Source organism: Macaca nemestrina, chromosome 17 (assembly GCF_043159975.1).
Source record: "Macaca nemestrina isolate mMacNem1 chromosome 17, mMacNem.hap1, whole genome shotgun sequence".
NCBI classification, from domain to species: domain Eukaryota; kingdom Metazoa; phylum Chordata; class Mammalia; order Primates; family Cercopithecidae; genus Macaca; species Macaca nemestrina.
Window position 1 is genome coordinate 60,029,534 of NC_092141.1, and position 27,911 is coordinate 60,057,444.

Genomic DNA, 27,911 nt, shown 5'->3' on the forward strand with positions numbered 1-27,911 from the left:
TCAGCTCTGAGAGCAGCAGAGGACTGGGGGCAGAACTGGATGGTTCTCACCATGTGCAACGCGCACAGCATGATTTGTTCTCTCCCCGAGTGGCTCTATGGGGTCAATGGCAATGTGGGGTTAGTACTGGGTACTGCAATTATGAAGTTATGTGTCTGGGGTTAGAAAGAAGAAAGAGGGCAGGAATCTTAAAAGCAGGCAGGCAGGCTGGGTGCAGTAGTTCACGCCTGTAATGCCAGCACTTTGGGAGGCTGAGGCAGGGAGATCATGAGGTCAGGAGTTCAAGACCAGCCTGGCCAAGATGGTGAAACCCTGTCTCTATTCAAAATACAAAAATTAGCCGGGCATGGTGGCAGGCGCCTGTAATCCTAGCTACTTGGGAGGTTGAGGCAGGAGAATCGCTTAAACCTGGGAGGTGGAGGTTGCAGTGAGCAGAGATCACAACACTGCACTCCAGCCTGGGTGGCAGAGTGAGACTCTGTCTCAAACAAACAAACAAAAAACACACAAAAACAGGCAGGCTTCCTGAAGGAGGACGACTTTGAGAGGGCCCAGAGGGATCTTCTGGATCCCTAAGCATTTTGCACCCCAAGGACAGGCTCTCACCTATGTCCACCTTCTGGTGCTGGTACCCCGTGCTGGTGTATGTCACGTGCTGAAGGATGAAGTTCAACAGCTTCCGGTCACTGGTAGAAATGGTAAGCTGCTTCTGGCCTCTGCCCTGCACTACACTGTCTGGGACGTCAGCAAGGGTGTTCAGTGTCCCCAGAGAAGCTGTCAGGGTGACCTAGGGTGGGTGAGGTAGAATGATGCTCAATGCAGAGATTGGAAAATATCTCTCTGGAAAGGTCCACACATACCCAGGCCAGGAGCCACGGCAGAGCACATAAGGGTGAGGGGAGAAGCACCAGGGTGCCCTTGACAGTGTAGGGCTGGCTCTGCAGGGAGTCACTGTGCTAGCGCCCCCGCCCCCAAACCCCCAAGTCCTAGGGCCCCAAGGATGAAAGGACCCATTTCTGGAAACATTCCCATCTCTCAGCTTGCAGGGTTCCATTCTTCGTGACAAAAAAGACCCACGGCCTTTTTTGACCTCTCTTTGACAACTCCTCCTCCTCCTCTCTCTCTCTATCTCCAAATGGAGTTTTTCAGAACATGATCTGGATGCTTTTTTTTTTTTTTTTTTTTTTTGAGATGGAGGCTTGCTCTGTCACCCAGGCTGGAGTGCAGTGGCACAATCTCAGCTCACTGCAACCTCCGCCTCCCAGGTTCAAGCAATTCTCCTGCCCCAGCCTCCCGAGTAGCTGGGGTTACAGGCATGAGCCACCACACCTGGCTAATTTGTTTTTGCATTTTTAGTAGAGACGGGCTTTTGCCATGTTTGCCAGGCTGGTCTCAAACTCCAATCCTAGACTTTTTTCCCTTCTCACTCCACACCTTCCTGCTAGATTACATCTGTTCCCATGGCTTTAAAACCCGTTCTTTTGCAGATGGGGTCACATTGTAGTAGGTCTCAGCTCACCTTTCTGAGATCCAACTGCTGGAACATTTCACAAGCAACTCAAACCTGTTGTCTTCAAAATGGAACTACTGATTTTCCTCTGTAAACCCATTTCCTCCCACCCTCACCTCCGTTCCCTCTGCCTTGCGGATGGCGCCTCCATCCACTCAGCTATTCCAGGCCCCAAGGGAAGTCCTCCTTGCTCTGCCCTTTTCTCCACACAGACAGCCCGTCCGGTGGCAAGTCCTCTCAGCTCTGCCTCCAAAATGCAACTAGAACTGGCTTACTCCTCTCCACCTCATTGCTACCCCCACAGCCACTCTCTTCTCTTGTCTTCTGTGAGTCATCACAGTTATCTATTAAAGGAAACTGGATAGTGTCACTCCCAACACTGTTGACATTAGTCAGTCGACAGATACTTTCTAAAAACCGTGTTACAGGCCGGGTGCGGTGGCTCACGCCTGTAATCCCAGCACTTTGGGAGGCTGAGGCGGATGGATCACCTGAGGTCAGGAGTTCAAGACCCGCCTGGCCAACATGGTGAAACCCTGTCTCTACTAAAAATACAAAAATAAGCCAGGCGTGCTGGCAGGCGCCTGTAATCCCAGCTACTCAGGAGGCTGAGGCAGGAAAATCGCTTAAACCTGGGAGGCAGAGGTTGCAGTGAGCCAAGATTGTGCCATTGCACTCCAGCCTGGGGGACAAGAGTGAGACTTCATCTCAAAAATAAATAAATAAATAAATAAATAAATAAATAAATAAATAAATACCGAGTTACAGGCACTGGGAAAACAGCAGTAAATGCCTTCATGAAGCTTATATTCCAGTGTGGAAGAGAGATGGTAAGCACGGAACTACGCGCAGCAGGGAATTCAGGTCCAGAGTAGGACTACGAAGAAGACAATATAGCCAGGCATGATGGCTCATGCCTGTAATCCCAGTGCTTTGGGAGACCGAGGTGGGAGGATCATTTGAGCGCAGGAGTTCAAAACCAGCCTGGGCAACATGGCGAGACCACATCTCTACTAAAAATAAAAAATAAGTAACCAGGGGCCAGGCACGGTGGCTCATGCCTGTAATCTCAGCACTTTGGGAGGTCAAGATGGATCACTTGAGGTCAGGAGTTCGAGACCAGCCTGGCCAACGTGGTGAAACACTGTCTCTACTAAAAATACAAAAAATTAGCTGGGTGTGGTGGTGCACACCTGTAGTCCCAGCTACTTGGGAGGCTGAGGCAGGAGAATCAATTGAACTCAGGAGGTGGAGGTTGCAGTGAGCAGAGATCACACTACTGCACTCTAGGCTGGGTGACAGAGGGAGACTCTGTCTTTAAAAAAAAAAAAAATTAGGCCGGGCGCGGTGGCTCAAGCCTGTAATCCCAGCACTTTGGGAGGCCGAGATGGGCGGATCACGAGGTCAGGAGATCGAGAGACGATCCCGGCTAACACGGTGAAACCCCGTCTCTACTAAAAAATACAAAAAACTAGCCGGGCGAGGTGGCGGGCGCCTGTAGTCCCAGCTACTCGGGAGGCTGAGGCAGGAGAATGGCGTGAACCCGGGAGGCGGAGCTTGCAGTGAGCTGAGATCCGGCCACTGCACTCCAGCCTGGGCGACAGAGCAAGACTCCGTCTCAAAAAAAAAAAAAAAAAAAAAATTAACCAGCTTTGTTGGTGTGTGCCTGTAGTCCCAGCTACTCACAGGCTGATGTGGGAGGATTGCCTGAGCCCAGGAGGTCAAGTCTGCAGTGAGTCATGATTGCGCCACTGCACTCCAGCCTGGGTGACCGAGTGAGACCCTGTCTCAAAAAAAGAAGACAACATAGAGAAACAAGAACCCAACGGTGACAGATGGCAGAGGCCTTGCCTATCTGCTCCCTCATCACCCATTCCAACCTCTGACTAACATGTAAAGGTGGGAAAACTAAAACCACACTTCCCAGACTCCTCTTGGGACGCGATTTGCATCCACTGACCAGATATAGCACCATAAGACCTTAATGTGGAGCTGCGTAAAGTGGGGAAAGAAAGGCAGGGCACAAGCACCATCTGTCTTGCCAGCCTTAACCCTGACAGAGGCCACGCCGTGCCGGAGCCCATGGCTGTGGTGGCTGCTTCCTCTCACACCAGAAGCAGGAGCAGCCAATGGATCCCATTCTTCAGTGTGGTCTGAGAAATCCTCTCTGGAACTCTAGCCACTCCCAAGGCTAGAAGTCACGTTTTCTACACACCCTTCCTTCCCCTCCCTCCTTGCGCTCATGTCTGACCTTAAATCTGGACAGGGGGTCCATCAAAGGCTGAGAGCAGCCGCAGTTGAGGGAATGAGGACAGGACACCAAGTGCAAAGAGGGGCTGGGAGGAGGACTCACCTCGTAGATGGGAGCATCGGGTCCTTCAAACTGGAGACCTGGAGGACACAGGGAAAAGGAAAGAAAATGGCTCGTGAGAGACACCACAGCTCCCCGCTGCTCTTGCCAACCTCGTGGACTCCTGCACATCCTTGAGGGCTCCCTCAAGTGTCACTTCCCACCCAGAGTGTTTGCTGACATGTGCTCCTCTCCCCAGGCCTCTGTTAGGTGTTGTTTCATGGTCTTTCTCAAACCCCAACGGTTCTAAAACCTCTGATGCCCATCCTCAGCTTTGGAGGCTGTGAATTAATTCCGTTCCTTCTGGGAATCTGTGTTACTGAAAGGGAGGAACTGGTGGATGAATAATGAATCATCTTGTATAAGGCACCTGGAGTAGCCAAACCCATAGAGACAGAAAGCAGAATGGTGGTTGCCAGGGGCGGGGGAGAGGGACAGTGGGGAATTCAGTTAGAGAAGAGAGTTTCAGTTGGGGATGATGGAAAAGTTCTGGTGGTGACTGATGGTTGCACAACAACATGAATATACTTCGTGTCACTGAAGTATACACTTTAAAATGGTTAAAATTGTTAATTTTATGTTTATATATCATGTATTGTAAATAATGTTAATATAATATATGTTTATATATAGTACTAATGTAACATATATTTCTATATAAAATATATATACTTCTATATAACATATACATTTTTATATATGCTATATGTTTCTATATAAAATAGATATACTTCTATATAACATATATACATATATATATATATATATATATATTTTTTTTTAAGACAGAGTCTCACTCTGTCACCCAGGTTGGAGTGCAGTGGTACAATCTCAACTCACTGTAACCTCTGCCTCCCGAGTTCAAGTGATTCTCCTGCCTCAGCCTCCCGAGTAGCTGGGACTACAGGTGTGAGCCACCACACTCGACTAATTTTTGTATTTTTAGTAGAGATGGGGTTTCACCGCGTTGGCCAGGCTGGTCTCAAACTCCTGACCTCAAGTGATCCACCAGCCTTAGCCTCCCAAAGTGCTGGGATTACAGGCATGAGCCACTGTGCCCAGTGCGTTATATATATTTTACCACAATAAGAAATGAATCATCCAAAATGAAAAACAATTTTTAAGATGGCTATTCAAGAACACTAGTGCTTGACTCCAAATGCATTTACTTTAGAATCTATCTCTGTTCTCATAGTAGGACTAATTCAAATTTGAATTCAAATACATCCTCTCTATGTGGCCTTGATAACTTACTAAACTCTCACCTCTGCTTCCCTGTCCCCTTTGTCCCCTGTCTGGGACCCTGCCCTTCCTTCTGTGTGGGGCGCGCCATCTGTTGATGTCCCGCATACCCCTGTGTCTCGGGCACTCATTCTCATCTCACCTGTTTGAGGTGTGGTTTGTGAATTTCAGATATCTGTCATGCTCCTCAGTGCTGGACCTAGAAAGAGCTAGGCTGGGTCCATGAAGTATGTCAGATCCCCAGGTGTCACCACACCCAGACCTTACTTGGAGGTCTTTTCTGGAGCTTGCGGGTTTCCGGGGGCTATTTGCCTCAAGATGCCAAGAGCCCACAAGCAGAAGACTTCACTGGACAGCCCCACAGAATCCAACATCTCTGCACTGGGAGGGGACGTCTGTGCCTGCAGGCTCATCCTTCTGGTCCCTCTGATAATATTCCACTTTACTCTGATGAGGGATGTGATGCTGAACTAGAGGGGTGTGTAAAAATCCACCATGGAGGGCAGTTTTAACCAACAAAAATATTCTTTTCACAGTGCACTCCCGGCCAGGCTCGGTGGTTCATGCCTGTAATCCCAGCACTTTGGGAGGCCGAGGTGAGCAGATCACCTGAGGTCAGGAATTCGAGACCAGCCTGGCCAACATGGTGAAAACCCGTCTCTACTAAAAATACAAAAAATTAGCCAGGCGTGGTGGCGGACGCCTGTGATCTCAGCTACTTGGGAGGCTGAGGCAGGAGGATCATTTGAACCTGGGTGGTGGAGGTTGCAGTGACTCGAGATCATGCTATTGCACTGTAGTCTGAGAGATGGAGCAAGACTCCATCAAAAAAAAAAAAAATCACATCAAGCTTCTTGCCTTGTGCTGAGTACATAGCAGGTACCAATGAATGCCTGCTCCATACTTTTATTTTTATTATTTATTTATTTATTTATTTATTTATTTTTGAGACAGTGTCTCACTTTGTCACTCAGGCTGAAGTGCAGCGGCACAATCTCTGCTCACTGCAGCCTCGACCTCCCAAGTTCAAGCAAGCCTTCTGCTTCAACCCCACAAGTAGCTGGGACTACAGGTGCCCACTGCCACACCCAGCTAATTTTTCTATTTTTTATAGAGACGGGGTTTTGCCATATTGCCCAGGCTGGTCTCGAACTCCTGAGCTCAAGCAGCCCACCCACCTCAGCCTCCCAAAGTGCTAAGATTATAGGCAGGCACCAGCCACAGCACCCGGCCCCTTTTTTGTTGTTGTTTTAAGAGACAGCAGGATCTCGCTCTGTCACCCAGGCTGGAGTGTACTGGCAAGATGATAGCTCACTGCAGCCTTGAACTCTTGCCTTGGCCTCCCAAAGTGCTGGGATTACAGGCATGAGCCACTGCACCCGACCTCTCCCTCCTTTTGCCTAAGAAGAGTGAGAATGTTGTCTGGGGCCTCTCGGGATGTGGATGTACTTACCCGGAATGGGAACTGTGTGTAGGGGCATCACCTCCACTCCGTGGACCGGGTACCCAAAGGGGAGGTTGGGCTGGGCCAGCAGGGGCAGTGGGAGGGGCAGCCCTTCTCTGCAGGAAGGAGAACGGAAACATCAGCAGCTGCCCTGATTCTGGTCCCTGGTTTGTTCTCAAAGTGGTGCCTGTGCACAGAGCCTTGCCCTGACAATGTGGAGAAATCAAAATTGGGTTGTCCCTGTCTCCCTCCATTCTCACCCCACCGTCCTTATTTCCTCCCCTCTTCTGGCCTCCACAAAGGTACTGAGGTAGTTTATAACAAAGCCTTTTTTTTTTTTTTTTTTTTTTTTTTGAGATGGAGTCTCGCTCTGTCACCGAGGCTGGAGTGCAGTGGCACTATCTCGGCTCATGCAACCTCCGCCTCCCATGTTCAAGCGATTCTCCTGCCTCAGCCTCCTGAGTAGCTGGGATTATAGGAATGCACCACCATGCCTGGCTAATTTTTTTTGTATTTTTAGTAGAGGCAGGGTTTCACCATGTGGCCAGGCTGGTCTTGAACTCCTGATCTCAAGTGATCCACCTGCCTTGGCCTCCCAAAGTGCTGGGATTACAGGCATGAGCCACTGCGCCTGGCCTCATTTTTTTTTTGAGACAGGGTTTCACTTTGTTGCCTGGGCTGGAGTATAGTGGCACAATCACAGCTCGCAGCAATCTTGACCTCCCTGGCTCAGGCAGTCCTCCCATCTCAGCCTTTTCATAGCCAGGACTACAGGTACATGCCACCAAGCCCGGCTAATTTTTAAAAATTTTTTGTAGAGATAGGATCTCACTATGTTGCCCAGACTGGTCTCCAACCCCTGGGCTCAAGCGATCCTCCTACCTTAGCCTTCAGAGAAGCCAGGACTATAGGAGAAAGCCACCATGCCTGGCTAACAAAGCACATTTAAAAAAAAAAAAAAAAAACCATGACCAGCATAAAAGAAGAAATAAAATTATCAGATGGTAGAGACCCACCCAGCTGCAGCAGCTAAACACCAAAGTCACATCTGAACTTCATGGGAACCAGGATAAAAAGCTATTGACAACCATTACATGGTCCTTACTGCCCAAAGGAAGAAGTAGACCAATTCCTGAAGGGAAGTGGAATTTCTCCTACCACTGAAATAAAAAATAAACTAAATCACAAGAAAGTGTATATGGGAGTAATTGTTGTCACAATATTTTTAGAGCAAACAGAGTAACTATTTTTACGGATTACAAATGTGAGCCACCACGACAGGGTGATAACAATCTTTAGTCAAAAGCAAGCACATAGCACAATCCAGCAAGATTAGTTTTTTGAGGGACTAAGGTATAATGGTTGAAATGTTAGCCTTCGGGACTCAGTTTAACCAGGAGATCATTTAATTACTTTGAAAAAAAGATTAGACCATCATAGTGAATACTTACGGGAATATGAAAAAGACAAAATTTTTAAATGGTAAAGAACATAAACAGGCAATTAACAGAAGAGGAAATACAAATGGCAATGAACATATGAAACATGCTCAGCTTCAATCAGGGAAATGTGAATTTAAAAAAAGAACATGGAATACCTTTCTCATTAAAGTTTGAAAATTTGATGATAGCAAGTGTTAGGTGTACGTAAGGTGTGACACACACTCTTCATGAAAGTGTGAGTTCACACAAGCCCTCTTGAGGGAAATTTGGCAATATCTATCAAAAATAAAAAAGGCATACCCTGGGATCTAGCAAGTAAGATGCTAGGTGAAAGGAGAAATGCTTGCATGTGTGAACAATAGGACAAGCATAAAAATGTTCATTTCAGCACTGTTTGAAATGAACATCCTTATACATGTAATTTTCTTTTCTTTTTTTTTTTTTTGAGACGAAGTCTCGCTCTGTGGCCCAGGCTGGAGTGCAGTGGCTGGATCTCAGCTCACTGCAAGCTCCGCCTCCCGGGTTCACGCCATTCTCCTGCCTCAGCCTCCCGAGTAGCTGGGACTACAGGCGCCCGCCACCTCGCCCGGCTAGTTTTTTAGTAGAGACGGGGTTTCACCGTGTTAGCCAGGATGGTCTCGATCTCCTGACCTCGTGATCCACCCATTTCGGCCTCCCAAAGTGCTGGGATTACAGGCTTGAGCCACCGCGCCCAGCCCCTGTATTTTTCTTTTCTCTGAGACGAAGTCTCACTCACTCTGTCACCCAGGCTGGAGTGCAGTGGTGCGATCTCGGCACACTGCAAACTCCACCTCCCGGGTTCAAGCAATTTTCCTGCCTCATTCTCCTGAGTAGCTTGGATTACAGGCACACGCCACCATGCCCGGCTAATTTTTGTATTTTTTGTAGAGATGGGGTTTCACCATGTTGGCCAGGCTGGTCTCGAACTCCTGGCCTCAAGTGATCCACCCACCTCGGCCTCCCAAAGTGTTGGGATTACAGGCGTGAGCCACAGCGCCTGGCCCTTATATATGTCTTAATGAAAAAGGAAATAATGTAAATATAATGTAATTTTATTGTAAATAATATAAATGTAAAAATGAAGGTTTTTCAACAATCTACCTTTCAATAGGGAAATGGCTTAGTAAAATGCAGCATATTCATATTCATAGCTATATTGCAATTAAGAGGGATGAACTATATATATACATAGCTCTTAAAAACATTTCATACTCCTTTCCAGTTCTGGCCCCGGACCCTGCAGCCGCTGAGATGTTGACACCTAAGAAGAACAGGAATGCCATTTATGAACTCATTTTTGTTTTTTTTTTTTTTTTGAGACAGGGTCTCGCTTTGTCGCCAGGCTGGAATACAGTGGCGCCATTTCAGCTCATTGCAACCTCCACCGCCTGGGTTCAAGCAATTCTCCTGCCTCAGCCTCCTGAGTAGCTGGGACTACAGGCAAGTGCCACCACGCCCAGCTAATTTTTGTATTTTTAGTAGACTCAGGGTTTCACCATGTTGGCCAGGATGGTCTTGATCTCTTGACCTCATGATCCGCCGGCCTCGGCCTCCCAAAGTGCTGGGATTACAGGCGTGAGCCACCACGCCCAGCTCTTCGAACTCCTTTTAAAGGAGGGAGTCACGGTGGCCAAGCTACATGTCATGAAAGTCATGCAGTCTCTCAAGTCCTGAGGCTTTGTGCAGGAACAGTTTTCCTGGAGACATTTCTACGGGTACTTTACCAACGAGGGTATCCGGTATCTCCACGATGACCTCCATCTGCCCCCCAAGATTGTGCCTGCCACCCTACACCACAGCTGTGCAGAGACTGGCAGGTCTCCGCCTAAAGGTTTGGAGGGTGAGACACCTGCGAGACCCACAAGTGGGGAAGCCAATAGCCTGCTGTCAACAAGACAGCCAAGGTTGAGGCTGCGTCAACAACCAAATTCCAGTAAGAGGCAGATTTGGTCGTGGACGTGGTCAGCCACCTCAGTAAAATTGGAGAGGATTTTTGTTTTGTTTTTAGCTTTTTTTGAGACAGGGTCTCACTCTGTCACCCAGGCTGGAGTGCAGTGGCACGATCTTGGCTCACTGCCACCTCCACCTCCCAGGTTCAAGTGATTCTCCTGCCTCAGCCTCCTGAGTAGCTGGGATTACAGGTGCCCACCATCACACTCGGCTAATTTTTGTATTTTTAGTAGAGACAGGGTTTCACCATGGTGGCCAAGCTGGGTTTCTGACCTCAAGTGATCCGCCTGCCTCAGCCTCCCAAAGTGCTAGAATTACAGGCATGAGCCACCACACCCAACCAGAGGATTATTTTGCATTGAATAAATTTATAATCTGAAATATATATATATATATGTATATAATTGAATGAAAAAAACAAATTTCAGAGTGATTTGTTTTTATGGTACCAAGTACACTAAAACACACAAAAAACCAACAGTATATGTTTATATGGATATATACACATACACACATATATATAACATACATGTATATAACAGTATTTAAAAATAGTGTGGAATAATACATACCAAATTCATAATGGCAGACTCTTTAGCTGGGTTTACAAGGGAACCTATCATTTAAGAAAGGGATGAGGATGGCAGTGGTAGTGGTCAGGGGAGTGGGTTAAAATGGACTTTTTCTGGCCAGACACTGTGGCTCAGGCCTGTATTCCCAGCACTTTGGGAGGCTGAGGTGGGTGGATTGCTTGAGCTCAGGAGTTTAAGACAAGCCTGGGCAACATGGCAAAACCCCATATCTACAAAAACTACAAAAATTAGTCAGGCATGGTAGCATGCACCTGTAGTCCCAGCTATTTGGGAGGCTGAGGTGAGAGGACTGCTTGAGCCCAGAAGGTGGAGGTTGCAGTGAGCCGAGTTTGCACCACTGCACTCCAGCCTGGGCAGCAGAGGCAGACTTTATCAAGAAAGAAAGAAAGGAAAGAAAGGAAAGGAAGGAAGGAAGGAAGGAAGGAAGGAAGGAAGGAAGGAAGGAAGGAAGGAAGGAAGGAGGGAGGGAGGGAGGGAGGGAGGGAGGGAGGGAGGGAAGGAAGGAAGGAAGGAAGGAAGGAAGGAAGGAAGGAAGGAAGGAAGGAAGGAAGGAAGGAAGGAGGAAAGAGAGAGAGAGGGGGGAGGGAGGGAGGGAGGGAGGGAGGAAGAAAGAGAAACAAAGAGAAAAAGAGAGAGAGAGAGAGGGAGGGAGGAAGAAAGAGAAACAAAGAGAAAAAGAGAGAGAGAGAGGGAGGGAGGGAGGAAGGGAAAGAGAACAAGAAAAGAAGAAAAAAATGAACTTCTTCTTAGAGGAGCATTACACATGCTGCTTTTTAATGGAAGTATAATACAGCACTAACACACAGGATCAGATTGACCAATCAGCCTCAACTGAGTCAGAGATCTCATCTAGTATCAAGCTCTACTCATAATTTCAAGGATACAGACAAGAGGCACAGACATCCTCTTAATTAGTCATCCTATATGGATCCCTGGGTCATTCCTTTCACATCAGTCATGCATTCTCTGGAGGATAAGATGTGGTCTCCAAACGCAATTTTGCCAGATTACCTCACCCAACATATAAAGAAGCATGTAAATTGCGAAATATCTCCTGTATATACTCCAGAGATTTATATAGCTTATGTGACATTGACCAGGGAGCAAATGATTCTGGGTTATTTATCATATGTAATTTCATTAGCTGAAGACATCCTGCAAGAGCAGTGCCAACCTTCAGGGAATCCCTAATCTAAAGAAGGAGAGAGTCCAGCCTTGGAAGTACCAGTCTAAGCGAGGAGACATAGCCCTTGTAAGCATGAACCTTCCAGTCTGATGGAGGACTGTTTAGCTCTCATAGAGCCCTTGGACTGATTGGAAAACTACAGTCTCACCTTAAGGAGCCCTCAATCAGACAGGAATGTTTAGACACATGGCTTAGCTAGAATTTGGGAATCCCTACAGAGCAGTCAGCAGTGGAAATTAAGAAAAGACAGTGTTGGGCCAGGCATGGTGGCTCACACCTGTAATCCTAGCACTTTGGGAGGCCAAGATAGGGGGATCACTTGAGGCTAGGAGTCCAAAATCAGCCTGGGCAACATGGGGAAACCCCATCTCTATAAAAAATACAAAAATTAGCTGAGCGTGGTGGTGTGCACCTGTAATCCCACTACTCGGGTGGCTGAGATAGGAGAATTGCTCGAGTCTGGGAGGAGGAGGTTGCAGTGAGCTGAGATCATGCCATTGCACTCCAGCCTGGGCAACAAGAACAAAACTCCATCTTAAAAAAAAAAAAAAAGAAAGAAAAGAAAAGAAAAGAAGAAGTGAGGCAACGGGTTCATGCTCATGGAATTCACTGGTCTTACCATATTCCCCATCATCCTGAAGCAGCTGGATTGATAGAACGGTGGAATGGCCTTTTGAAGTCACAATTATAGTGCCAACTAAGTGACAATACTTTGCAGGGCTGAGGCAAAGTTCTCCAGAAGGCCATGTATGCTCTGAATCAGCGTCCAATATGTGGTACTGCTTCTTCCATGGCCAGGATTCACGGGTCCAGGAATCAAAGGGTCACCATTACCCCTAGTGATCCACTAGCAAAAGTTTTGCTTCCTGTTCCTGCGACATTATGTTCTGCTGGCTTCGAGGTCTTAGTTCCAGAGGGAGGACTGCTGCCACCAGGATACACAACAGTGATTCCATTAAAGTGGAAGTTAAGATTGCCACCTGGACACTTTGGGATCCTCCTACCTTTAAGTCAACAGGCTAAGAAGGAAGTTACTGTGTTAGCTGGGGTGACTGACCCAGGCCATCAAGATGAAATCAGTCTACTGCTCCACAACGGATGTAAGGAAGAGTGCACAGGGAATACAGGAGATCCATTAGGGTGTCTCTTAGTATTACCATGCCCTGTGATTAAGGTCAATGGGAAACTACAATAGCCCAATCCAGGCAGGACTACAAATGACCTAGACCCTTCAGGAATGAAGGTTTGGGTCACTCCACCAGGAAAAGAAAAAAAAAAACCATTACCTGCTGAGGTGCTTGCAGGTACCAGCTGCAGAAATGAGGACTGTAATCGTCATGAGTATTTCCTCCTTCTTTTGTTAAAAACATGTTTGTGCATATACACACTTGTACTAAGAAAATATCTTCATTTTATTTCTTTTTTCTTTGTCATGTGACATAAGATTTATTGACTTCATATCAGATTCTAAGTATTGTTAACTTTATGTAATAGTATTTGGATTGGGGATTGGTGCGTTCTGGTTGTATGAAAGATAGTTGTATTATGTTAGGCATAATTATGACCTTATGATTGTCTTTATTTGAAGATTATGTATGATCTCAGGAGATGTGTATGGGTTCAAGTTGACAAAAGGGTGGACTTGTGATGGTTAACGCTAAATGTCAACTCAATTGGATTGAAGGATGCAATACTGATCCAGGGTGTGTCTGTGAGGGTGTTGCCAAAGGAGATTGATATTTGAGTCAGTGGGCTGGGGAAGGCAGACCCACCCTTAATTGGGTGGGCATCATCTAATCAGCTGCCATCAAATATAAAGCAGACAGAAAAACGTGAAGCGACGAGAAAAGCCTAGCCTCTCAGCCTATATCTTTCTCCTGTGCTGGATGCTTCCTGCCCTTGAACATTGGACTCCAAGTTCTTTAGTTTTGGAACTTGGACTGGCTCTCTTTGCTCCTCAGCTTGCAGACAGCCTATTGTGGGACCTTGTGATCATGTAAGTTAACACTTAATAATCTCCCTCTCTCTCTCTCTCTCTCTCTCTCTCTCTCTCTCTCCCCGCCGCCTGTTGGTTCTGGCCCTCTAAGAGAACCCTGACTAATACATGGGGTTTCACCATGTTGGCCAGGCTGGTCTCAAACTCCTGACCTCAGGTGATCTGCCTGGCTCGGCCTCCCAAAGTGCTGGGATTACAGGAGTGAGCCACCACGCCCGACTGGAGCTAGGTATTATTAGCATCCCCATTTTACAGAGATTAAGCAGCTTGCCCAAGATCACCTAGCTGGCAGGTAGAGGATGCAGGACCTGAATGCAGCCAGTCAGCTGCAGCAGCACTGTTAACTACCAAGACCAGATGCTCCTCACATAGCTAGGTGCACCAGGGTTGAAATCCATGCCAGCATCACCTGTGTATTCCACTGGCTGTCCAGCTTTCAACACCTCCTGATGGAGACAGTGCCTCCATCTGTCTTCTGGGGAGCCTTCCATTTGCATGTAATTTGGAGGGTAGTGGCTACTATAATTTGAATGTGTTCCCCAAATTTCATGTGTTAGAAACTTAATTCCCAAATTCGTATGTTGTTTGGAGGTAGGGGCCTTTAGGAATTAATTAGGATAAGGTCATCAGGTAGGGACTCCATGATGGGACTGGTGGTTTTTGTTGTTGTTGTTGTTGTTGTTGTTGTTTTGAGATGGAGTCTCACTCTGTCACCCAGACTAGAGTGAGTCCAGTGGTCCGATCTCAGCTCACTGCAACCTCCACTTCCCAGGTTCAAGCGAGTCTCCCGCCTCAGCCTCCTGAGTATCTGGGACTATAGGCACTCACCACCACACCCGGCTAATTTTTATATTTTTAGTAGAGATGGAGTTTCACCATGTTGCCCAAGCTAGTCTCAAACTCCTGACCTCGGGTGGTTCACCTGTCTTGGCCTCCCAAAGTGCTGAAATTACAGGCGTGAGCCACCTTGCCCAACCAAGCGACTGGTGGTTTTAAAAGAAGAAGAGGAAGAGAGACCTCAGCTGATGCATGTGCTCTTGCCCTCTCAATACGTGATACCCTCCACCATGTTATGATGCAGCAAGAAGACTTCACCAGATGCCAGCACCATGCTGTTAGACTTCTCAGCCTCCAGAATCATAAGCTAAATAAACTTAGCTTTTCTTTATAAATTATCCCGTCTGTAGTATTCTGCCATAGCAACAGAAAATGGACTAAGGCAGTGGCTAGCTTCAAAAGTCAAACCTGGAGGGGTCTGATGCACCCTTTCCCTTCCTTTCCATTCATGAGTTAGGCTCAGTTAATTGAGCACTAAGGTAGTGACCTGGGGACAGTTCATTGCAGAAGCACCGACAATATGGGGACCAGATGGCCCTGGAGCCTGACCAGTTCTTCATGCTCCTTTAGTTCTTACCTGATTTCCCAGCCTGGACATCCTACCACCTATGGGTTTGGTAAGGCCCCAGCATCCTTCTAACAAATTCCCTTTTGATGTAAGTCATCCAGAATCAAGTTCAGCCCTATTTATTTATTTATTTATTTATTTATTTTGAGACAGAGTCTCACTGTCACCCAGGCTGGAGTGCAGTGGCGTGATCTCGGCTCACTGTAAACTCTGCCTCCCGGGTTCATGCCATTCTCCTGCCTCAGCCTCCCGAGTAGCTGGGACTACAGGTGCCTGCCACCACGCCCAGCTAATTTTTTGTATTTTTAGTAGAGACAGGTTTTCACCATGTTAGCCAGGATGGTCTCCATCTCCTGACCTCATGATCCGCCCACCTCGGCCTCCCAAAGTGCTGGGATTACAGGCGTGAGCCACCGCGCCCGGCCAAGTTCAGCCCTTTTCTTGTTTTGTTTGTTTGTTTGTTTGTTTTTGTTTTGTTGGTTTGTTGGTTTATTTTTGTTTTATTTACTTTTTTCTTTTTTCTTTTTTTTTAGATGAAGTCTCGCTCTGTTGCTCAGGCTGGAGTGCAATGGCACAATCTCGGCTCACTACAACCTCCACCTCCTGGGTTCAAGTGATTCTCCTGCCTCAGCTTCCCAAGCAGTTGGGATTACAAGCGTGTACCACCATACCTGGCTAATTTTTGTATTTTTAGTAGAGATGGAGTTTCACCATGTTGGCCAGGCTAGTCTTAAACTCCTGACCTCAAGTGATCCTCCCACCTCAGTCTCCCAAAGTGCTGGAATTATAGGCGTGAGCCACCGTGCCCAGCCAAGTTCTGCCCTTTTCAACCAAAAATCCTGGTTGATACACCTGAGTGTTGACACTCCTTGTAATCTAAAACAAAATGATACACTCCTTGCATATAGCACAGGGATAGTATGCTCTCAACATATAAGTGAATAAAATAGGGCAACTTGGTGATGACTACAAAATCACCTGCTATGATGGCCTGGGTGCACGGAGGCTGTACCACCAGATATTTCAAACTATCTCCATTCCTTTTGTTTTTTGTGTTTGTTTTTGCTTTTGTTGGAGACAGAGTTTCAATATGTTGCCCAAGCTGGAATGCAGTGGTGTGATCACGGCTCATTGCAGCTTCAACTTCCTGGGCTCAAGTGATCCTCTCACTTCAGCCTCCTGAGTAGCTGGGACTACAGGCGTGTACCATCATGCCTGGCTAATTTAAAATTTTTTTTTGTAGAGGTGGGATCTCACTATATTGCCCAAGCTGGTCTCAAACTCCTGGGCTCAAGCTATCCTCCCATCTTGGCCTCCCAAAATGCTAGAATTACAGACATGTGTCACTAACCCCAGCTTTTTGTTGTTGTTATGAAATGTTTTATACATACAAAGTTTTGGAAATCTTCATTTAAGGATGATTTCCTCAATTCCTTCTTTTTGTTTCATTCCTAATAGTTCCTCCCAGGGACCCTTGCAAGAGAGAGAATTCCTTCCTGCTTTTTCTCTTAAGACTCACACCCTCAGGACATAGGGAGACCTTTTGTTCCATCTCAGAACCCAAGAGCCTTCATGGCCTGTATTACCTCCTCTGAAAGTGTTCAAATTCAGCCTGTCTCCTCACTTTCACTGCTGGGAGGTCGCTCTGGTCATAGGCATCCTGAAAGTTGTAACTTCCCCGCTCTTTGTTGGCTTCACATTTGCACTGATTTTTCGGGAACAGCCTGAAACAAGCAAGAGGATTGTAAATATGGATTGGGTGGGTAGGCTGGTGGGTGAGAGGAAACCGGAGTCCTAATCCAATGTGTAGTTTACTCTGAAAATCTTCTTTCCTACACCCAACTGTTCTGAGATGATGAGACCCTGGAATCCCCTGCACTGGCCCCTCACAGAGACAAAGGGACAAAGGGAGGGAAGTAGGGACAGAGAAAGGCTGAAGACTCTTCCTCTTGAATTATCCCCTGCACCTAACTTCTTTAAATCTGAGAGCTACATGACTGTCAGTTGTATCTCACCCCACCATGAAAGGAGGGCAGAGGGACAGAGAAGCAGCATCTTTTCTGCGGTTTTGATCAAAAACTACATGCTCTCCAAAGTTTGCAGGGATTTTACTGGGTGCTATAGAGGACATAGACTGGATCCTATAGACCAAGCCCTATCCTGGCTTGCAGTAACTTGCGCATTCAGCACAGGTTTAGAAAAGCAAGAGAACCATCTGTACAATGGGGCCAGTACTCCAGAGGAGGAGCAAGGAAGATGTGTGCACTAAGGTGAAAGAAGGAACACTCAGTCTCTCACCAGATTCCATCGTAGGAAAAGAGGTTCCTGAGATGTTCCTCAGGCAGAAGCTTCGGCTTCCGGACATCCGGGGCAGGACTTGGGAGCTCTGGCTTGAGGCTACTGAACACTGCTTGAAGGAACGTGCTTCCGAACATAAAACCAGCAACGCCAAGTCCCAAGATTATGACTAATATCTTGAGGAGCCACAGAAATCTCGAGCTGTTGGGACACAAAAGAACAGATTATGTTAAAATCTTTTTTATTGATTATGTAATGTATATGAGACTGATAACTTCAGGAAAAATTTAAGATAAGCATATAGCTTATATTGATCACTAAAATTGATTTCTGATAAACAGAGGAGGAAAGAATCAAGTTGCAACAAAGGGACTTAGAAAAATTACAAATAAAAGGATGGCCAAAAAAAAAAAATCCAGCAAAAAAAAAAAAAAAAAGGTTAGAGGCTGGGCACGGTGGCTCACGCCTGTAATCCCAGCACTTTGGGAGGCCAAGGCGGGCAGATCATGAGGTCAAGAAATCGAGACCATCTTGGCCAACATGGTGAAACCTGGTCTCTACTAAAAGTACAAAAATTAGCGGGGCATGGTAGCGCATGCCTGTAGTGCCAGTTACTTGGGAGGCTGAGACAGGAAAATGGCTTGAACCCAGGAGGCAGAGGTTGCAGTGAGCCAAGATCATGCCACAGCATCCCAGCCTGGCGACAGAGCGAGACTCCTTCTTAAAAAAAAAAAAAAAGGTTAGTAATGCTAATGTCAGCATAGCTAAATTGAAGGCAATAAAAAAAGAGTATTAAATAGGACAAAAAGACCACTTACAGTGATCAAATGCATGATACCAAAACAGATAGCCATGAACTTTATCCACTAATAATAGCATTAAAGTATACAAAGAAAAAACGGCAGAAGGATCAGAAAGAAGGATCAGAAATACAAAGAGAGTTAGAGATGCTGACATGTCTAACTTGATCAAGTCTCAAAAATATTTTAAAGCAGCAGAAGAACAAAATGATGTAATTTGTATTCTCTTAAAGAGCTCTTGAACATTTATAAAAATTGGCCACATATTAGGACACAAAGAAAACTGTAATAAAGTAGAAATAGTTCAGATCATACATTCTGACAACACAATTCAAATGTAACCTGGCCAGGCTTAGTGGCTCATGCCTGTAATCTGAGCACTTTGGGAGACCGAGGCAGGAGGATCACTTGAAACCAGGAGTTCAGGACTGGCCTGGGCAACAAAGCGAGACCCTGTCTCTACAAAAAATTGAAAAATAGCCAAGCACAGTGGCATGTGCCTGTAGTTCTAGCTACTCAGGAGACTAAGGCAGGAGAATCCCTTGAGCCCACGAGTTCAAGGCTGTAGTGAGCTATGATTGCACTACTGCATTACTGCCTGGGCAACTGAGACCCCATCTCTAAAAAAATAATAGGCTGGGCATGGTGGCTCACGCTTGTAATCCCGGCACTTTGGGAGGCCAAGGCAGGCGGATCACTTGAGCTCAGGAGTTTGAGACCAGCAACATGGTGAATGTCTCTACTGGAAAAAAAAAATAGCTGGGCATGGTGGCCCAGGCCTGTGGTCCCAGCTACTTGGGAGGCTGAGGTGGGAAGATCACTTGAGCCCAGAGGGCAGAGGTTATAGTGAGTCAAAATTGCACTACTGCACTCCAGCCTGGGTGTCAGAGGGAGATTGTCTCAAAAAAAAAAAAAAAAAGCCCACTGCTATTATCTAACATCGTCATGGAAGTGCTAATCAATGCAGGTAAGATTAGCTTATGGAATAAAAAGATAAATAATGAAAAGGAAAATAAAAAGTATTATTTACAGATGAAATAACTACATATTCAGAAAACTAAAATGTATTAGATGAGAAACTATTAGTAAAATTTTAGTAGGGTATCTGGTGACAAAATATAGTAAAAAATTAATAATAATAATTATCTAATGACCACTTAGTATGTTCTAGACCACCTGCCAAGAGCTTTGTATGCATTATCTCATTTAGTCCTCACAAGAGCATAACAAGAGAAGTTTTACTTTTTGTTTTTGTTTTGTTGTTGTTATTTGTTTTGTTTTGTTTGAGACAGAGTCCTGCTTTGTCACCCAGGCTGGAGTGCGGTAGCGCAATCTCAGCTCAATGCAACCTCCACCTCCCAGGTTCAAGTGACTCTCCTGCCTCAGCCTCCTGAATAGCTGGGATTACAGGTGCCCACCACCACGCCCGGCTATTTTTTGTATTTTTAGTGGAGACGGGGTTTCACCATGTTGGCCAGGCTGGTCTCAAACTCCTGACCTCAGGTGATCTGCCTGCCTCAGTCTCCCAAACTGATGGGATTACAGGCATGAGCCACCACGCCTGGCCGAGAGAAGTTTGATTACTCCACCAATTAACAGATGAGATAGCTGAAGCTAAATGGGAAAAGTAACCTGCTCTCTTGGTTATGACGGATGCAGAATTCAAAAGCAGACCACACTTTTAGCCACTACCCTATAGAGGTTTCTATAAGCCAACAACTCAGAAACCATAATGAAAGCAGAAATCTGCTTCAAATGAACAACACAACACAAAATGACCCAGGCAGGCAGATACTTAAGAAGAAACATGTGGGACTTATGTGGCAGACTCTTAGGTGGCCCATACGATCTTGATCTCTTGGGCACTTAGCAAAAGATTCTTGGTTTTCAGCATTCAAGATGTGCCTATGGGTGGTACCAACTGACATTTCCTGAAATCATGCAGTCTTGAGTTATAAATCTTCTTTAAATCTATTGCCATGCTAGAATCTTGTTAATATATAGGAAATTTAGAGAGATTAAGTACCAAAATGGCCTGCCCAATACTTGTATATTTTTAGTATCATATTGAACTAAAATCCCTGGAACTAGGAGCACTCTAGACCTTACATGGTTTATTCCTCCCGTCATTTCAAACATTGAAAGTGGGGCCTATCTGATTATTTGCCTGCTCACTGTATGTTTATATCTACTGCATTTGTACCAGTATACATCAGATTTGTGCAACCGCTGATTTTTATTGGATTGTAATCAGGTCTCACAGTGATCATTTAACATCTTCCTATAAGTCTCATCTTGTGCTGTTATGGATTTTCATTTTGAAAATCTACACTGTATGGAAGCACATGTCTTTAATGTCTCCAGACATTACATTTCATCAAATGCTTAAATTTTAGTGGGCAACTTAACAGGGCCCTCCCTGTTAAGTTCTGAAAAAGAATGGGAGGGAACAATTAAATATTTTTGGTAAAATGTGGTTTTTGTCTTGTGCAGAATATGTAGAATATACGTTTTAATTTAGTAAATACGTTTTAAAAGGAAACAGTGCTCTGTTATCACACTGCCTTGGTCTGTTTTGTGCTGTTTTGTGCTGCTATAACAGAATACCTGAGACTGAGTAATTTACAGGGAACAGAAGTTCATGTTCTGGAGGTTGGGAAGTCCAAGATCCAGGGGACACATCTGGGGACCTTCTTGCTGCATCATCCCATGGTGGAAGGTGGAAAAACAAGTGAGTGCGTGTGAGAGACAGAGCAAGAGGGGGCTGAATTTGTACTTTTATAAGGAATCCACTCCTACTATAATGAGCCCGCTCCCATGATAATGGCATTAATCCATTCATGAGCACAGAGCCCTTCTGGCCTAATCACCTCTTATAAGGCTCCATTTCTTAACATTGTGTAATTGGGGATCAAGTTTCCAGCACATGAACTTTGAGGGACACATGCAAACCATATTATATAGCTAAAGCAATTTCATAAGATTTCTGAACAACTTGTAATTTTTGAAATACCTATTGGAAGTCGTTTACAGCTATTTTGCTTAAGTGTGATTTTTCCTTTTCTTGTCAATCTCTCTTTGGCAAAAAAAAAAAAAAAGAAAAGAAAAAAGTGGGTTTCTGGTAATGAATTGAGCAGACATCTGATATATTGCATGCCTTTTAAGCTGTGTAACTTAATATTTGTATACTTGATAATTTGTTTTACTGTGTAATTGATAAAATTGTGATGTGTATTGATAATAGTTTAATGTGTAAGAATGTATGATTGTAGTTCTCTGGGAGAAACAATTTGCCAAGCGTTCACCAGCTTGTGAAACTCTAATGTGAGGCTGGGCACGGTGGCTCACGCCTGTAATCTCGGCACTTTGGGAGGCCGAAGTGGGCAGATCACCTGAAGTCAGGAGTTCGCGACCAACCTGGCCAACATGGCGAAACCCTGTCTCTACTACAAATACAAAAATTAGCTAGGTGTGGTGGCAGGCACCTGTAATGCCAGCTACTCGGGAGGCTGAGACATAAGAATCGCTTAAACCCAGGAGGTGGAGGTTGCAGTGGACTGAGATCACGCCACTGCACTCCAGCTTGGGCGACAAGAGCGAAACTCCATCTCAAAAATAAATAAATAAATAAATAAACTCTAATGTGAGAGCTTAAACATCTAAGTAAATAAAGGCACCTTTTAAAAAATCAAAATACTGAATATACATAAAATATAAAATATGAGCCCTTAAAAACTTAAAACTTTATTGGATTGTATGCCTGAAATGACACACATCAAGCTCTTAATTGTGGTCTGCACTATTCAATGAACACGTTTCTATAGTCTCTCTTTTTTCTTTCTTTTTTTGTAACGATCAAGAATTAATTTCGTCACTGAACAAATAAAGAATTAAGCAAATTACCACTGTATTAGGGAAATACATAGATGAATAGATTGAGATGCCTTCTTTTTATTCTTGATTAGAATGGCTCAATTTTTTAGAGATGTAACTTTGCCCTATATTAATTTATAAATTCAATATAATAACCACATGAATAAAAGCAAAACAAGATTTTCTTTCTTTTTTTCTCGCTCTGTCGCCCAGGCTGGAGTGCAGTGGCGCGATCTCAGCTCACTGCAAGCTCCACCTCCCAGGTTCATGCCATTCTCCTGCCTCAGCCTCCCGAGTAGCTGGGACTACAGGCATGCGCCACCACGCCCGACTAATTTTTTTTTTTTTTTTTTTTTTTAATAGAGACGGAGTTTCACCATGTTATCCAGGATGGTCTCAATTTCCTGACCTCGTGATCCGCCCACCTCAGCCTCCCAAAGTGCTGGGATTACAGGCGTGAGCCACCGCACCTGGCCAGGATTTTCTTTTTTTAGAGCCAGGATCTCACTGTGTTGCCCTGGCTGGTCCCAAACTCCTGGGCTGAAGTAATCCTCCTGCCTCAGCTTTCTGAGTAGCTGGGACTATAGGCACACACCACAGAAGCCAGCAGAACAGATTTTTTATTGGTCAAAATGACTCTTAAAATTTATTAGAAGTAACACATGAGAATAGCAAGGAAGATATTAAAAATAAGAAGGATGGGCCAGGTGTGGCGGCTCACGCCTGTAATCCCAGCACTTTGGGAGGCCAAGGTAGGCAGATCACAAGATCAGGAGATCAAGACCATCCTAGCTAACATGGTGAAACCCCATCTCTACTAAAAATACAAAAAATCAGGAGGGCGTGGTGGCACGCGCCTGTAGTCCCAGCTACTCGGGAGGCTGAGGCAGGAGAATCGCTTGAACCTGGGAGGCGGAGGTTGCAGTGAGCAGAAATTGCTCCACTGCACTCCAGCCTGGGTGACAGAGTGAAATTCCATCTAAAAAAAATAAATAAATAAGGATAGCTATATTACTACTGAAGAGCAAAGTTATCACAAGGCCACAGTTATTAAAAGCATGGTACCAATTCAGGAATAAGCAAATAAGTGAATGGAACAAATCGAAGTCCAGAAATACTCTGTGTGTGTGTGTGTTGTGTGTGTGTGTGTAATTTGAATTTGCACTATCTTTGTCACATATTTCTGTAACATCTTAACTTTCAAATTTTCTAAAATGGTACCCAGAAAAATAAATACATTTAAACTAATCAAGTTACAGAAACTGTCTTAACCCATTTTGTGCTGCCATTACAAAACACCACAGGTATACCACAGGGTAATTTATACAGAAAAATTTATTTGGCTAATGGTCCTGAACACTAGGAAGTCCAAGGGCATGGTTACACAGTTTCAGCTAGATAGCAGAAATGCCTTTCAGTATTTTGTAACATTGTAGGATGAATATAGTTACAATAATATATAGTTTCAGGCTGGGCACCGTGGCTCATGTCTGTAATCCCAGCACTTTGGGAGGCCGAGGCAGGTGGATCATTTGAAGTCAGGAGTTCAAGATTAGCTTGGCCAACATGATGAGACGCTGTCTCTACTAAAAATACAAAAAATTTAGCTGGGTGTGGTAGCGTGGGCCTATAATTTCGGCTACTCTGGAGGCTGAGGCAGGGGAATTGCTTGAACCAGGGAGGTGGAGGTTGCAGTGAGCTGAGATTGCGCCACTGCACTCCAGCCTGGGCGACAGAACTAGACTCTGTCTCAAAAAATTAAAATAAAATAAAATTAATTTACAAAATTTCGTTGGGCATGGTGTTGCGCGTGTGCATGCCTGTAATCCCAGCTACTCGGGAGGCTGAGGTGGGAGAATCGCTTGAGCTGGGGAGGCAAAGATTGCAGTGAGCCAAGATCGCATCACTGCACTCCAGCCTGGGCAATGGAGCGAGACTCCATCTCAAAATAATAATAATAATATAGTTTCAAATAGCTAAGAGGAAGATATTTAATGTTTGTTCCCAACACAAAGAAATGATAAACGTTTAAGAAGATATATATGCTAATTATCCTGATCTGATCACTATGCTATGTGTTTATCACTATATGTATCAAAATATCACTATGTACCTCGTGAATATGTACGATTATTATTTGTCAGTTAAAAAGAAACTGCAGGCCGGGCGTGGTGGCTCACGCCTGTAATCCCAGCACTTTGGGAGGCCGAGGCGGGTGCATCACGAGGTCAGGAGATCGAGACCATCCTAGCTAACAAGGTGAAACCCCGTCTCTACTAAAAAATACAAAAAATTATAGGGGCGTGGTGGCGGGCGCCTGTAGTCCCAGCTACTCGGGAGGCTGAGGCAGGAGAATGGCGTGAACCCGGGAGGTGGAGCTTGCAGTGAGCCGAGATGGCGCCACTGCACTCCAGTCTGGGAGACACAGGGAGACTTCGTCTCAAAAAAAAAAAAAACAAAAAAAAAAACTGCAGACCTTTTGTGCATGTTTCCACAGGTGGAGGAAAAGTCATATTTGCTAAGGATTTGCCAGCTTTAAATTTATTGGCATCATTATCAGGCCTTCCAGCTTCCTCCTTCTCAGTCACCCATTAAGGAAGGTGGAGTGGGGGAAGTTGGGGAAGGGGAACGCAGGAGTGAAAGCCTTAGCCAGGGACGTAAATGCATGCAATCTGCCTTCCTTTCCCCCATTCCACCAATCCTCTGTTCAACCTGTGCTGCTACTTTTTTTTTTTTTTTTTTTTTTTTTTGAGACGGAGTGTCGCTGTGTCTCCCAGGCTGGAGTGCAGTGGCGCGATCTCGGCTCACTGCAAGCTCCGCCCCCTGGGTTCACGCCATTCTCCCGACTCAGCCTCCCAAGTAGCTGGGACTACAGGCGCCCGCTACCACGCCTGGCTAATTTTTTTGTATTTTTAGTAGAGACGGGGTTTCACCGTGTTAGCCAGGATAGTCTCGATCTCCTGACCTCGTGATCCACCAGCCTCGGCCTCCCAAAGTGCTGGGATTACAGGCTTGAGCCACCGCGCCCGGCCTTTTTTTTTTTTTTTTTTTTTTTTGAGTCTGGCTCTGTCGCCCAAGCTGGCGTGCAATGGAGCAATCTGGGCTGGCTGCAACCTCTGCTCCAGAGTTCAAGCCATTCTACTGCTTCGGCCTCCCAAGTAGCTGGAATTACAGCCACTTGCCACCACACCCAGCTAATTTTTATGTTTTTAGTAGAGACGGGTTTCACCATGTTGGCCAGGCTGGTCTTGAACTCCTGACCCCAAGTGATCCGCCCACCTCAGCCTCCCAAAGTGCTGGGATTACAGGTGTAAGCCACTGCGTCCAGCCAAACGTGTTCTTTTTCATGCTTACAAGATGTCATGTCACAAACATGTTTTTGTATTTTTGTGAGATGACTTCTTTGTCAATGTTTAATAATTGTTTTAGAGTTTTGGAAAATACAAACAAAATAAACTTCGGGGATAAAAGAACACAAAATGTGTGCCTGATCCTTCTTCGTAGCTTATAAAAATTAATTTAGACTTTACCCCATTAATTATTATATCACTCCGTAGAGGCTCTTTAGCACCTGGGGCCACACAACCGCCGCTCACTCTGCCCTGCGGTGGGCGCCTGGATCTGAAAACCGACTTTTCCCTGACTCAGCGCGGACTGTGAAGGAGACCAAGCCGCCGGTGTCCCCGACTGTCCAGAGCCCCACTCAATCCCCGCGCCCGGGCACCTACATACCCCTGACGGCGGTTCCTCCCGTGGGCAGCAAAGGGGCCCCAGGCCGGGTCAGCGCCTCTGAGTTCCAAGCAAACAGCCAGCCCCGAACCCCGCAGTTCCGAGCCGATTCTCACACTCGGGCGTCCCCGAGACACATTCCCGACAGCAAGAGACCACCTCCACGTGGAATTTTCCCACGGAAAACCAGCGTTCCCCGTTCCTGGGGGTGCAGAGTTCGTTTCGCAGGCGCCCTCACCTCGCGTCTGCAGCCACCTATGCGGGGAACCGGTTGGACTTAAGACTCCAACCGCCAGCTCCCTGGGCTCCGGCGTCTGTGGCCCCCGCATCTGCCGGCTCTGCAGACGCCAGAAAGGACCCGCGGCGATCCAGGCTCCCGAAGTTTCACCTCTTGCCCCGCTCTGCCCCGGGGACACTCACCTGCCCGAAGTCATCCCGAATCCCGCCGCCCTCGGACGGCGGGATGTCGCGGACCCTAGCAGCCAGGCCTCCGACTGCCCTGCCCTGGCACCGACCCGGGCAAATTCTCGGCGAGCAGAGCAGGTGCAGGACGCTTGGGGCTGTCCCCGCCCCCGTCACCCACTCCCCACCCACGCCCTAGGTCTTTCTGTGCGCCCAGCCTGGCGCCGACACGTCCAGACATCGTTGTCGTGGTTTGGGGACCACTGGACCCCGCGGCGCACAGACCCGCCAGTGGCCCGCGCCCAGGAGAACTCCAGAAGGCGACAAGGATGACCACCGCCCCTGCATGGGACACTCGCTAGGTAAACAGTGAGCTCCGCGCTAAGCGCTTTTCATCTACGCGGGGTCATTTATTCATCACAACGGCCCTACGAGATGAGGACAGTTACCAGCTCACCTTTCAGAAGAGCAAGCCGAGGAAAAGTGGGGTAATCCGCTGGAAAGTGCAGACGCTAGGATTCGAACCAAGTCTGGGTGACCTGAAGCTTCCAGTCGTGCATTTTCTATCCCTCGAACTCGGAGCTAAGTTATAAGACGCCACCGCTCGCCTCCAGACCCTCCGGACTCTACCGGTGGGTGGTCTGAGCTGAGAGTCCCCGAACTTCTGTGTGGAAAGGGGTGGGCGAGACGGGGCAGGGAGGCTCACGTGACCCAGGGTCGGTAGCCTCTCCACTCGCCCACCAGGAGCAGCGAGCTGCGTCCCCTGCGCTTCCCGCACCGCGCCTGCGTCCTCTCCCCCGGCTACCGGAGCCGGTCCTCGCAGCGATCCGGCCCCCGCCCTTCTCTCCTAACCGCCCCCATCCCAGCGCCCCCATCTCTACCCTGGACCTTTCTCCTCTGCCACTGGTGATCGCGCTTCTCTCTCCCGCTTACAGAAAAACACAATCCCCGCGTCCACCCCTAGTCTATCACCGCAGTCCCTACCTTTCCTTCCTCGCTATGCTGTGTTCCCGTGCACTCCAACCTCGTGGCCTTGACCCGTCCGCAGCTTATGCTGGGGGTCGCTAAATTCGGCCTTGGTCCCACCTCCACCCTCCACTTCACCCCACACTCCACAAGTACCGTCCTGGCAAAAGACCCTAGGGACTGGAAAGCTGGGGTGTGGCTGAATCCCTCTAACGGGCAAGGGACCCGTGGGGCCACATAACGCCTGTGTGCCTGGAAGAAAGAGTCTGTTGAACTTCAGATGAAATTAGATTTGCAGGACCTTTTTCATAAGCCAGGCTCAGTGTTTCCCATGGCTCCTCTCACGCATGATTATATTGTATTCTAATGGCCCAGCTGTCACAAATATGAGAATTTATTTTTAAACTGTTGCCTAGGCTGGAGTGCAATGGTGTAATCGTAGCTCATAGCCTTGACCTCCAGCGCTCAAGTGATTCTCCCACCTCAGTCACCCAAGTAGCTAGGACTACAGGCACCCACCACCACACCTGGCTAATTAAAAAATAATAATAATTTGTAGACAGGAAGTCTCACTCTCTTGCCCAGGCTGGCCTTGAACTCTTGAGCTCAAGCAATCATCCTGCCTCGGCCTCCCAAAGTGCTAGGATTACAGGTGTGAGCCACCACGACCGGCAAGAATCTTTAAATATGGCGTGAAAGTGCAT

General features: G+C 46.6%; 1 protein-coding gene across 3 annotated transcripts in view; it reads right to left on the reverse strand.

The window, feature by feature from the left end:
• Positions 1–26,342, reverse strand: part of LOC105472338 (beta-1,4-N-acetyl-galactosaminyltransferase 2 (SID blood group)) — a 43,811-nt gene extending 17,469 nt beyond the window's left edge. For 2 of the 3 annotated variants that reach the window (XM_071082986.1, XM_071082987.1), the window contains exons 1-6: positions 26,260–26,342; positions 17,438–17,638; positions 16,726–16,863; positions 6,556–6,662; positions 3,864–3,901; positions 607–787 (exon numbers count right to left, since the gene is read on the reverse strand). In XM_071082986.1, the coding sequence (XP_070939087.1) occupies positions 607–787; positions 3,864–3,901; positions 6,556–6,662; positions 16,726–16,863; positions 17,438–17,638; positions 26,260–26,273 (679 nt within the window). In that variant the 5' untranslated portion in view covers positions 26,274–26,342. Of the gene's footprint in view, positions 1–606; positions 788–3,863; positions 3,902–6,555; positions 6,663–16,725; positions 16,864–17,437; positions 17,639–25,842; positions 25,860–26,259 lie in introns of those variants that run through there. The other variant, XM_071082988.1, reaches the window with a different exon arrangement.
• Between the last annotated feature and the right edge of the window lie 1,569 nt (positions 26,343–27,911).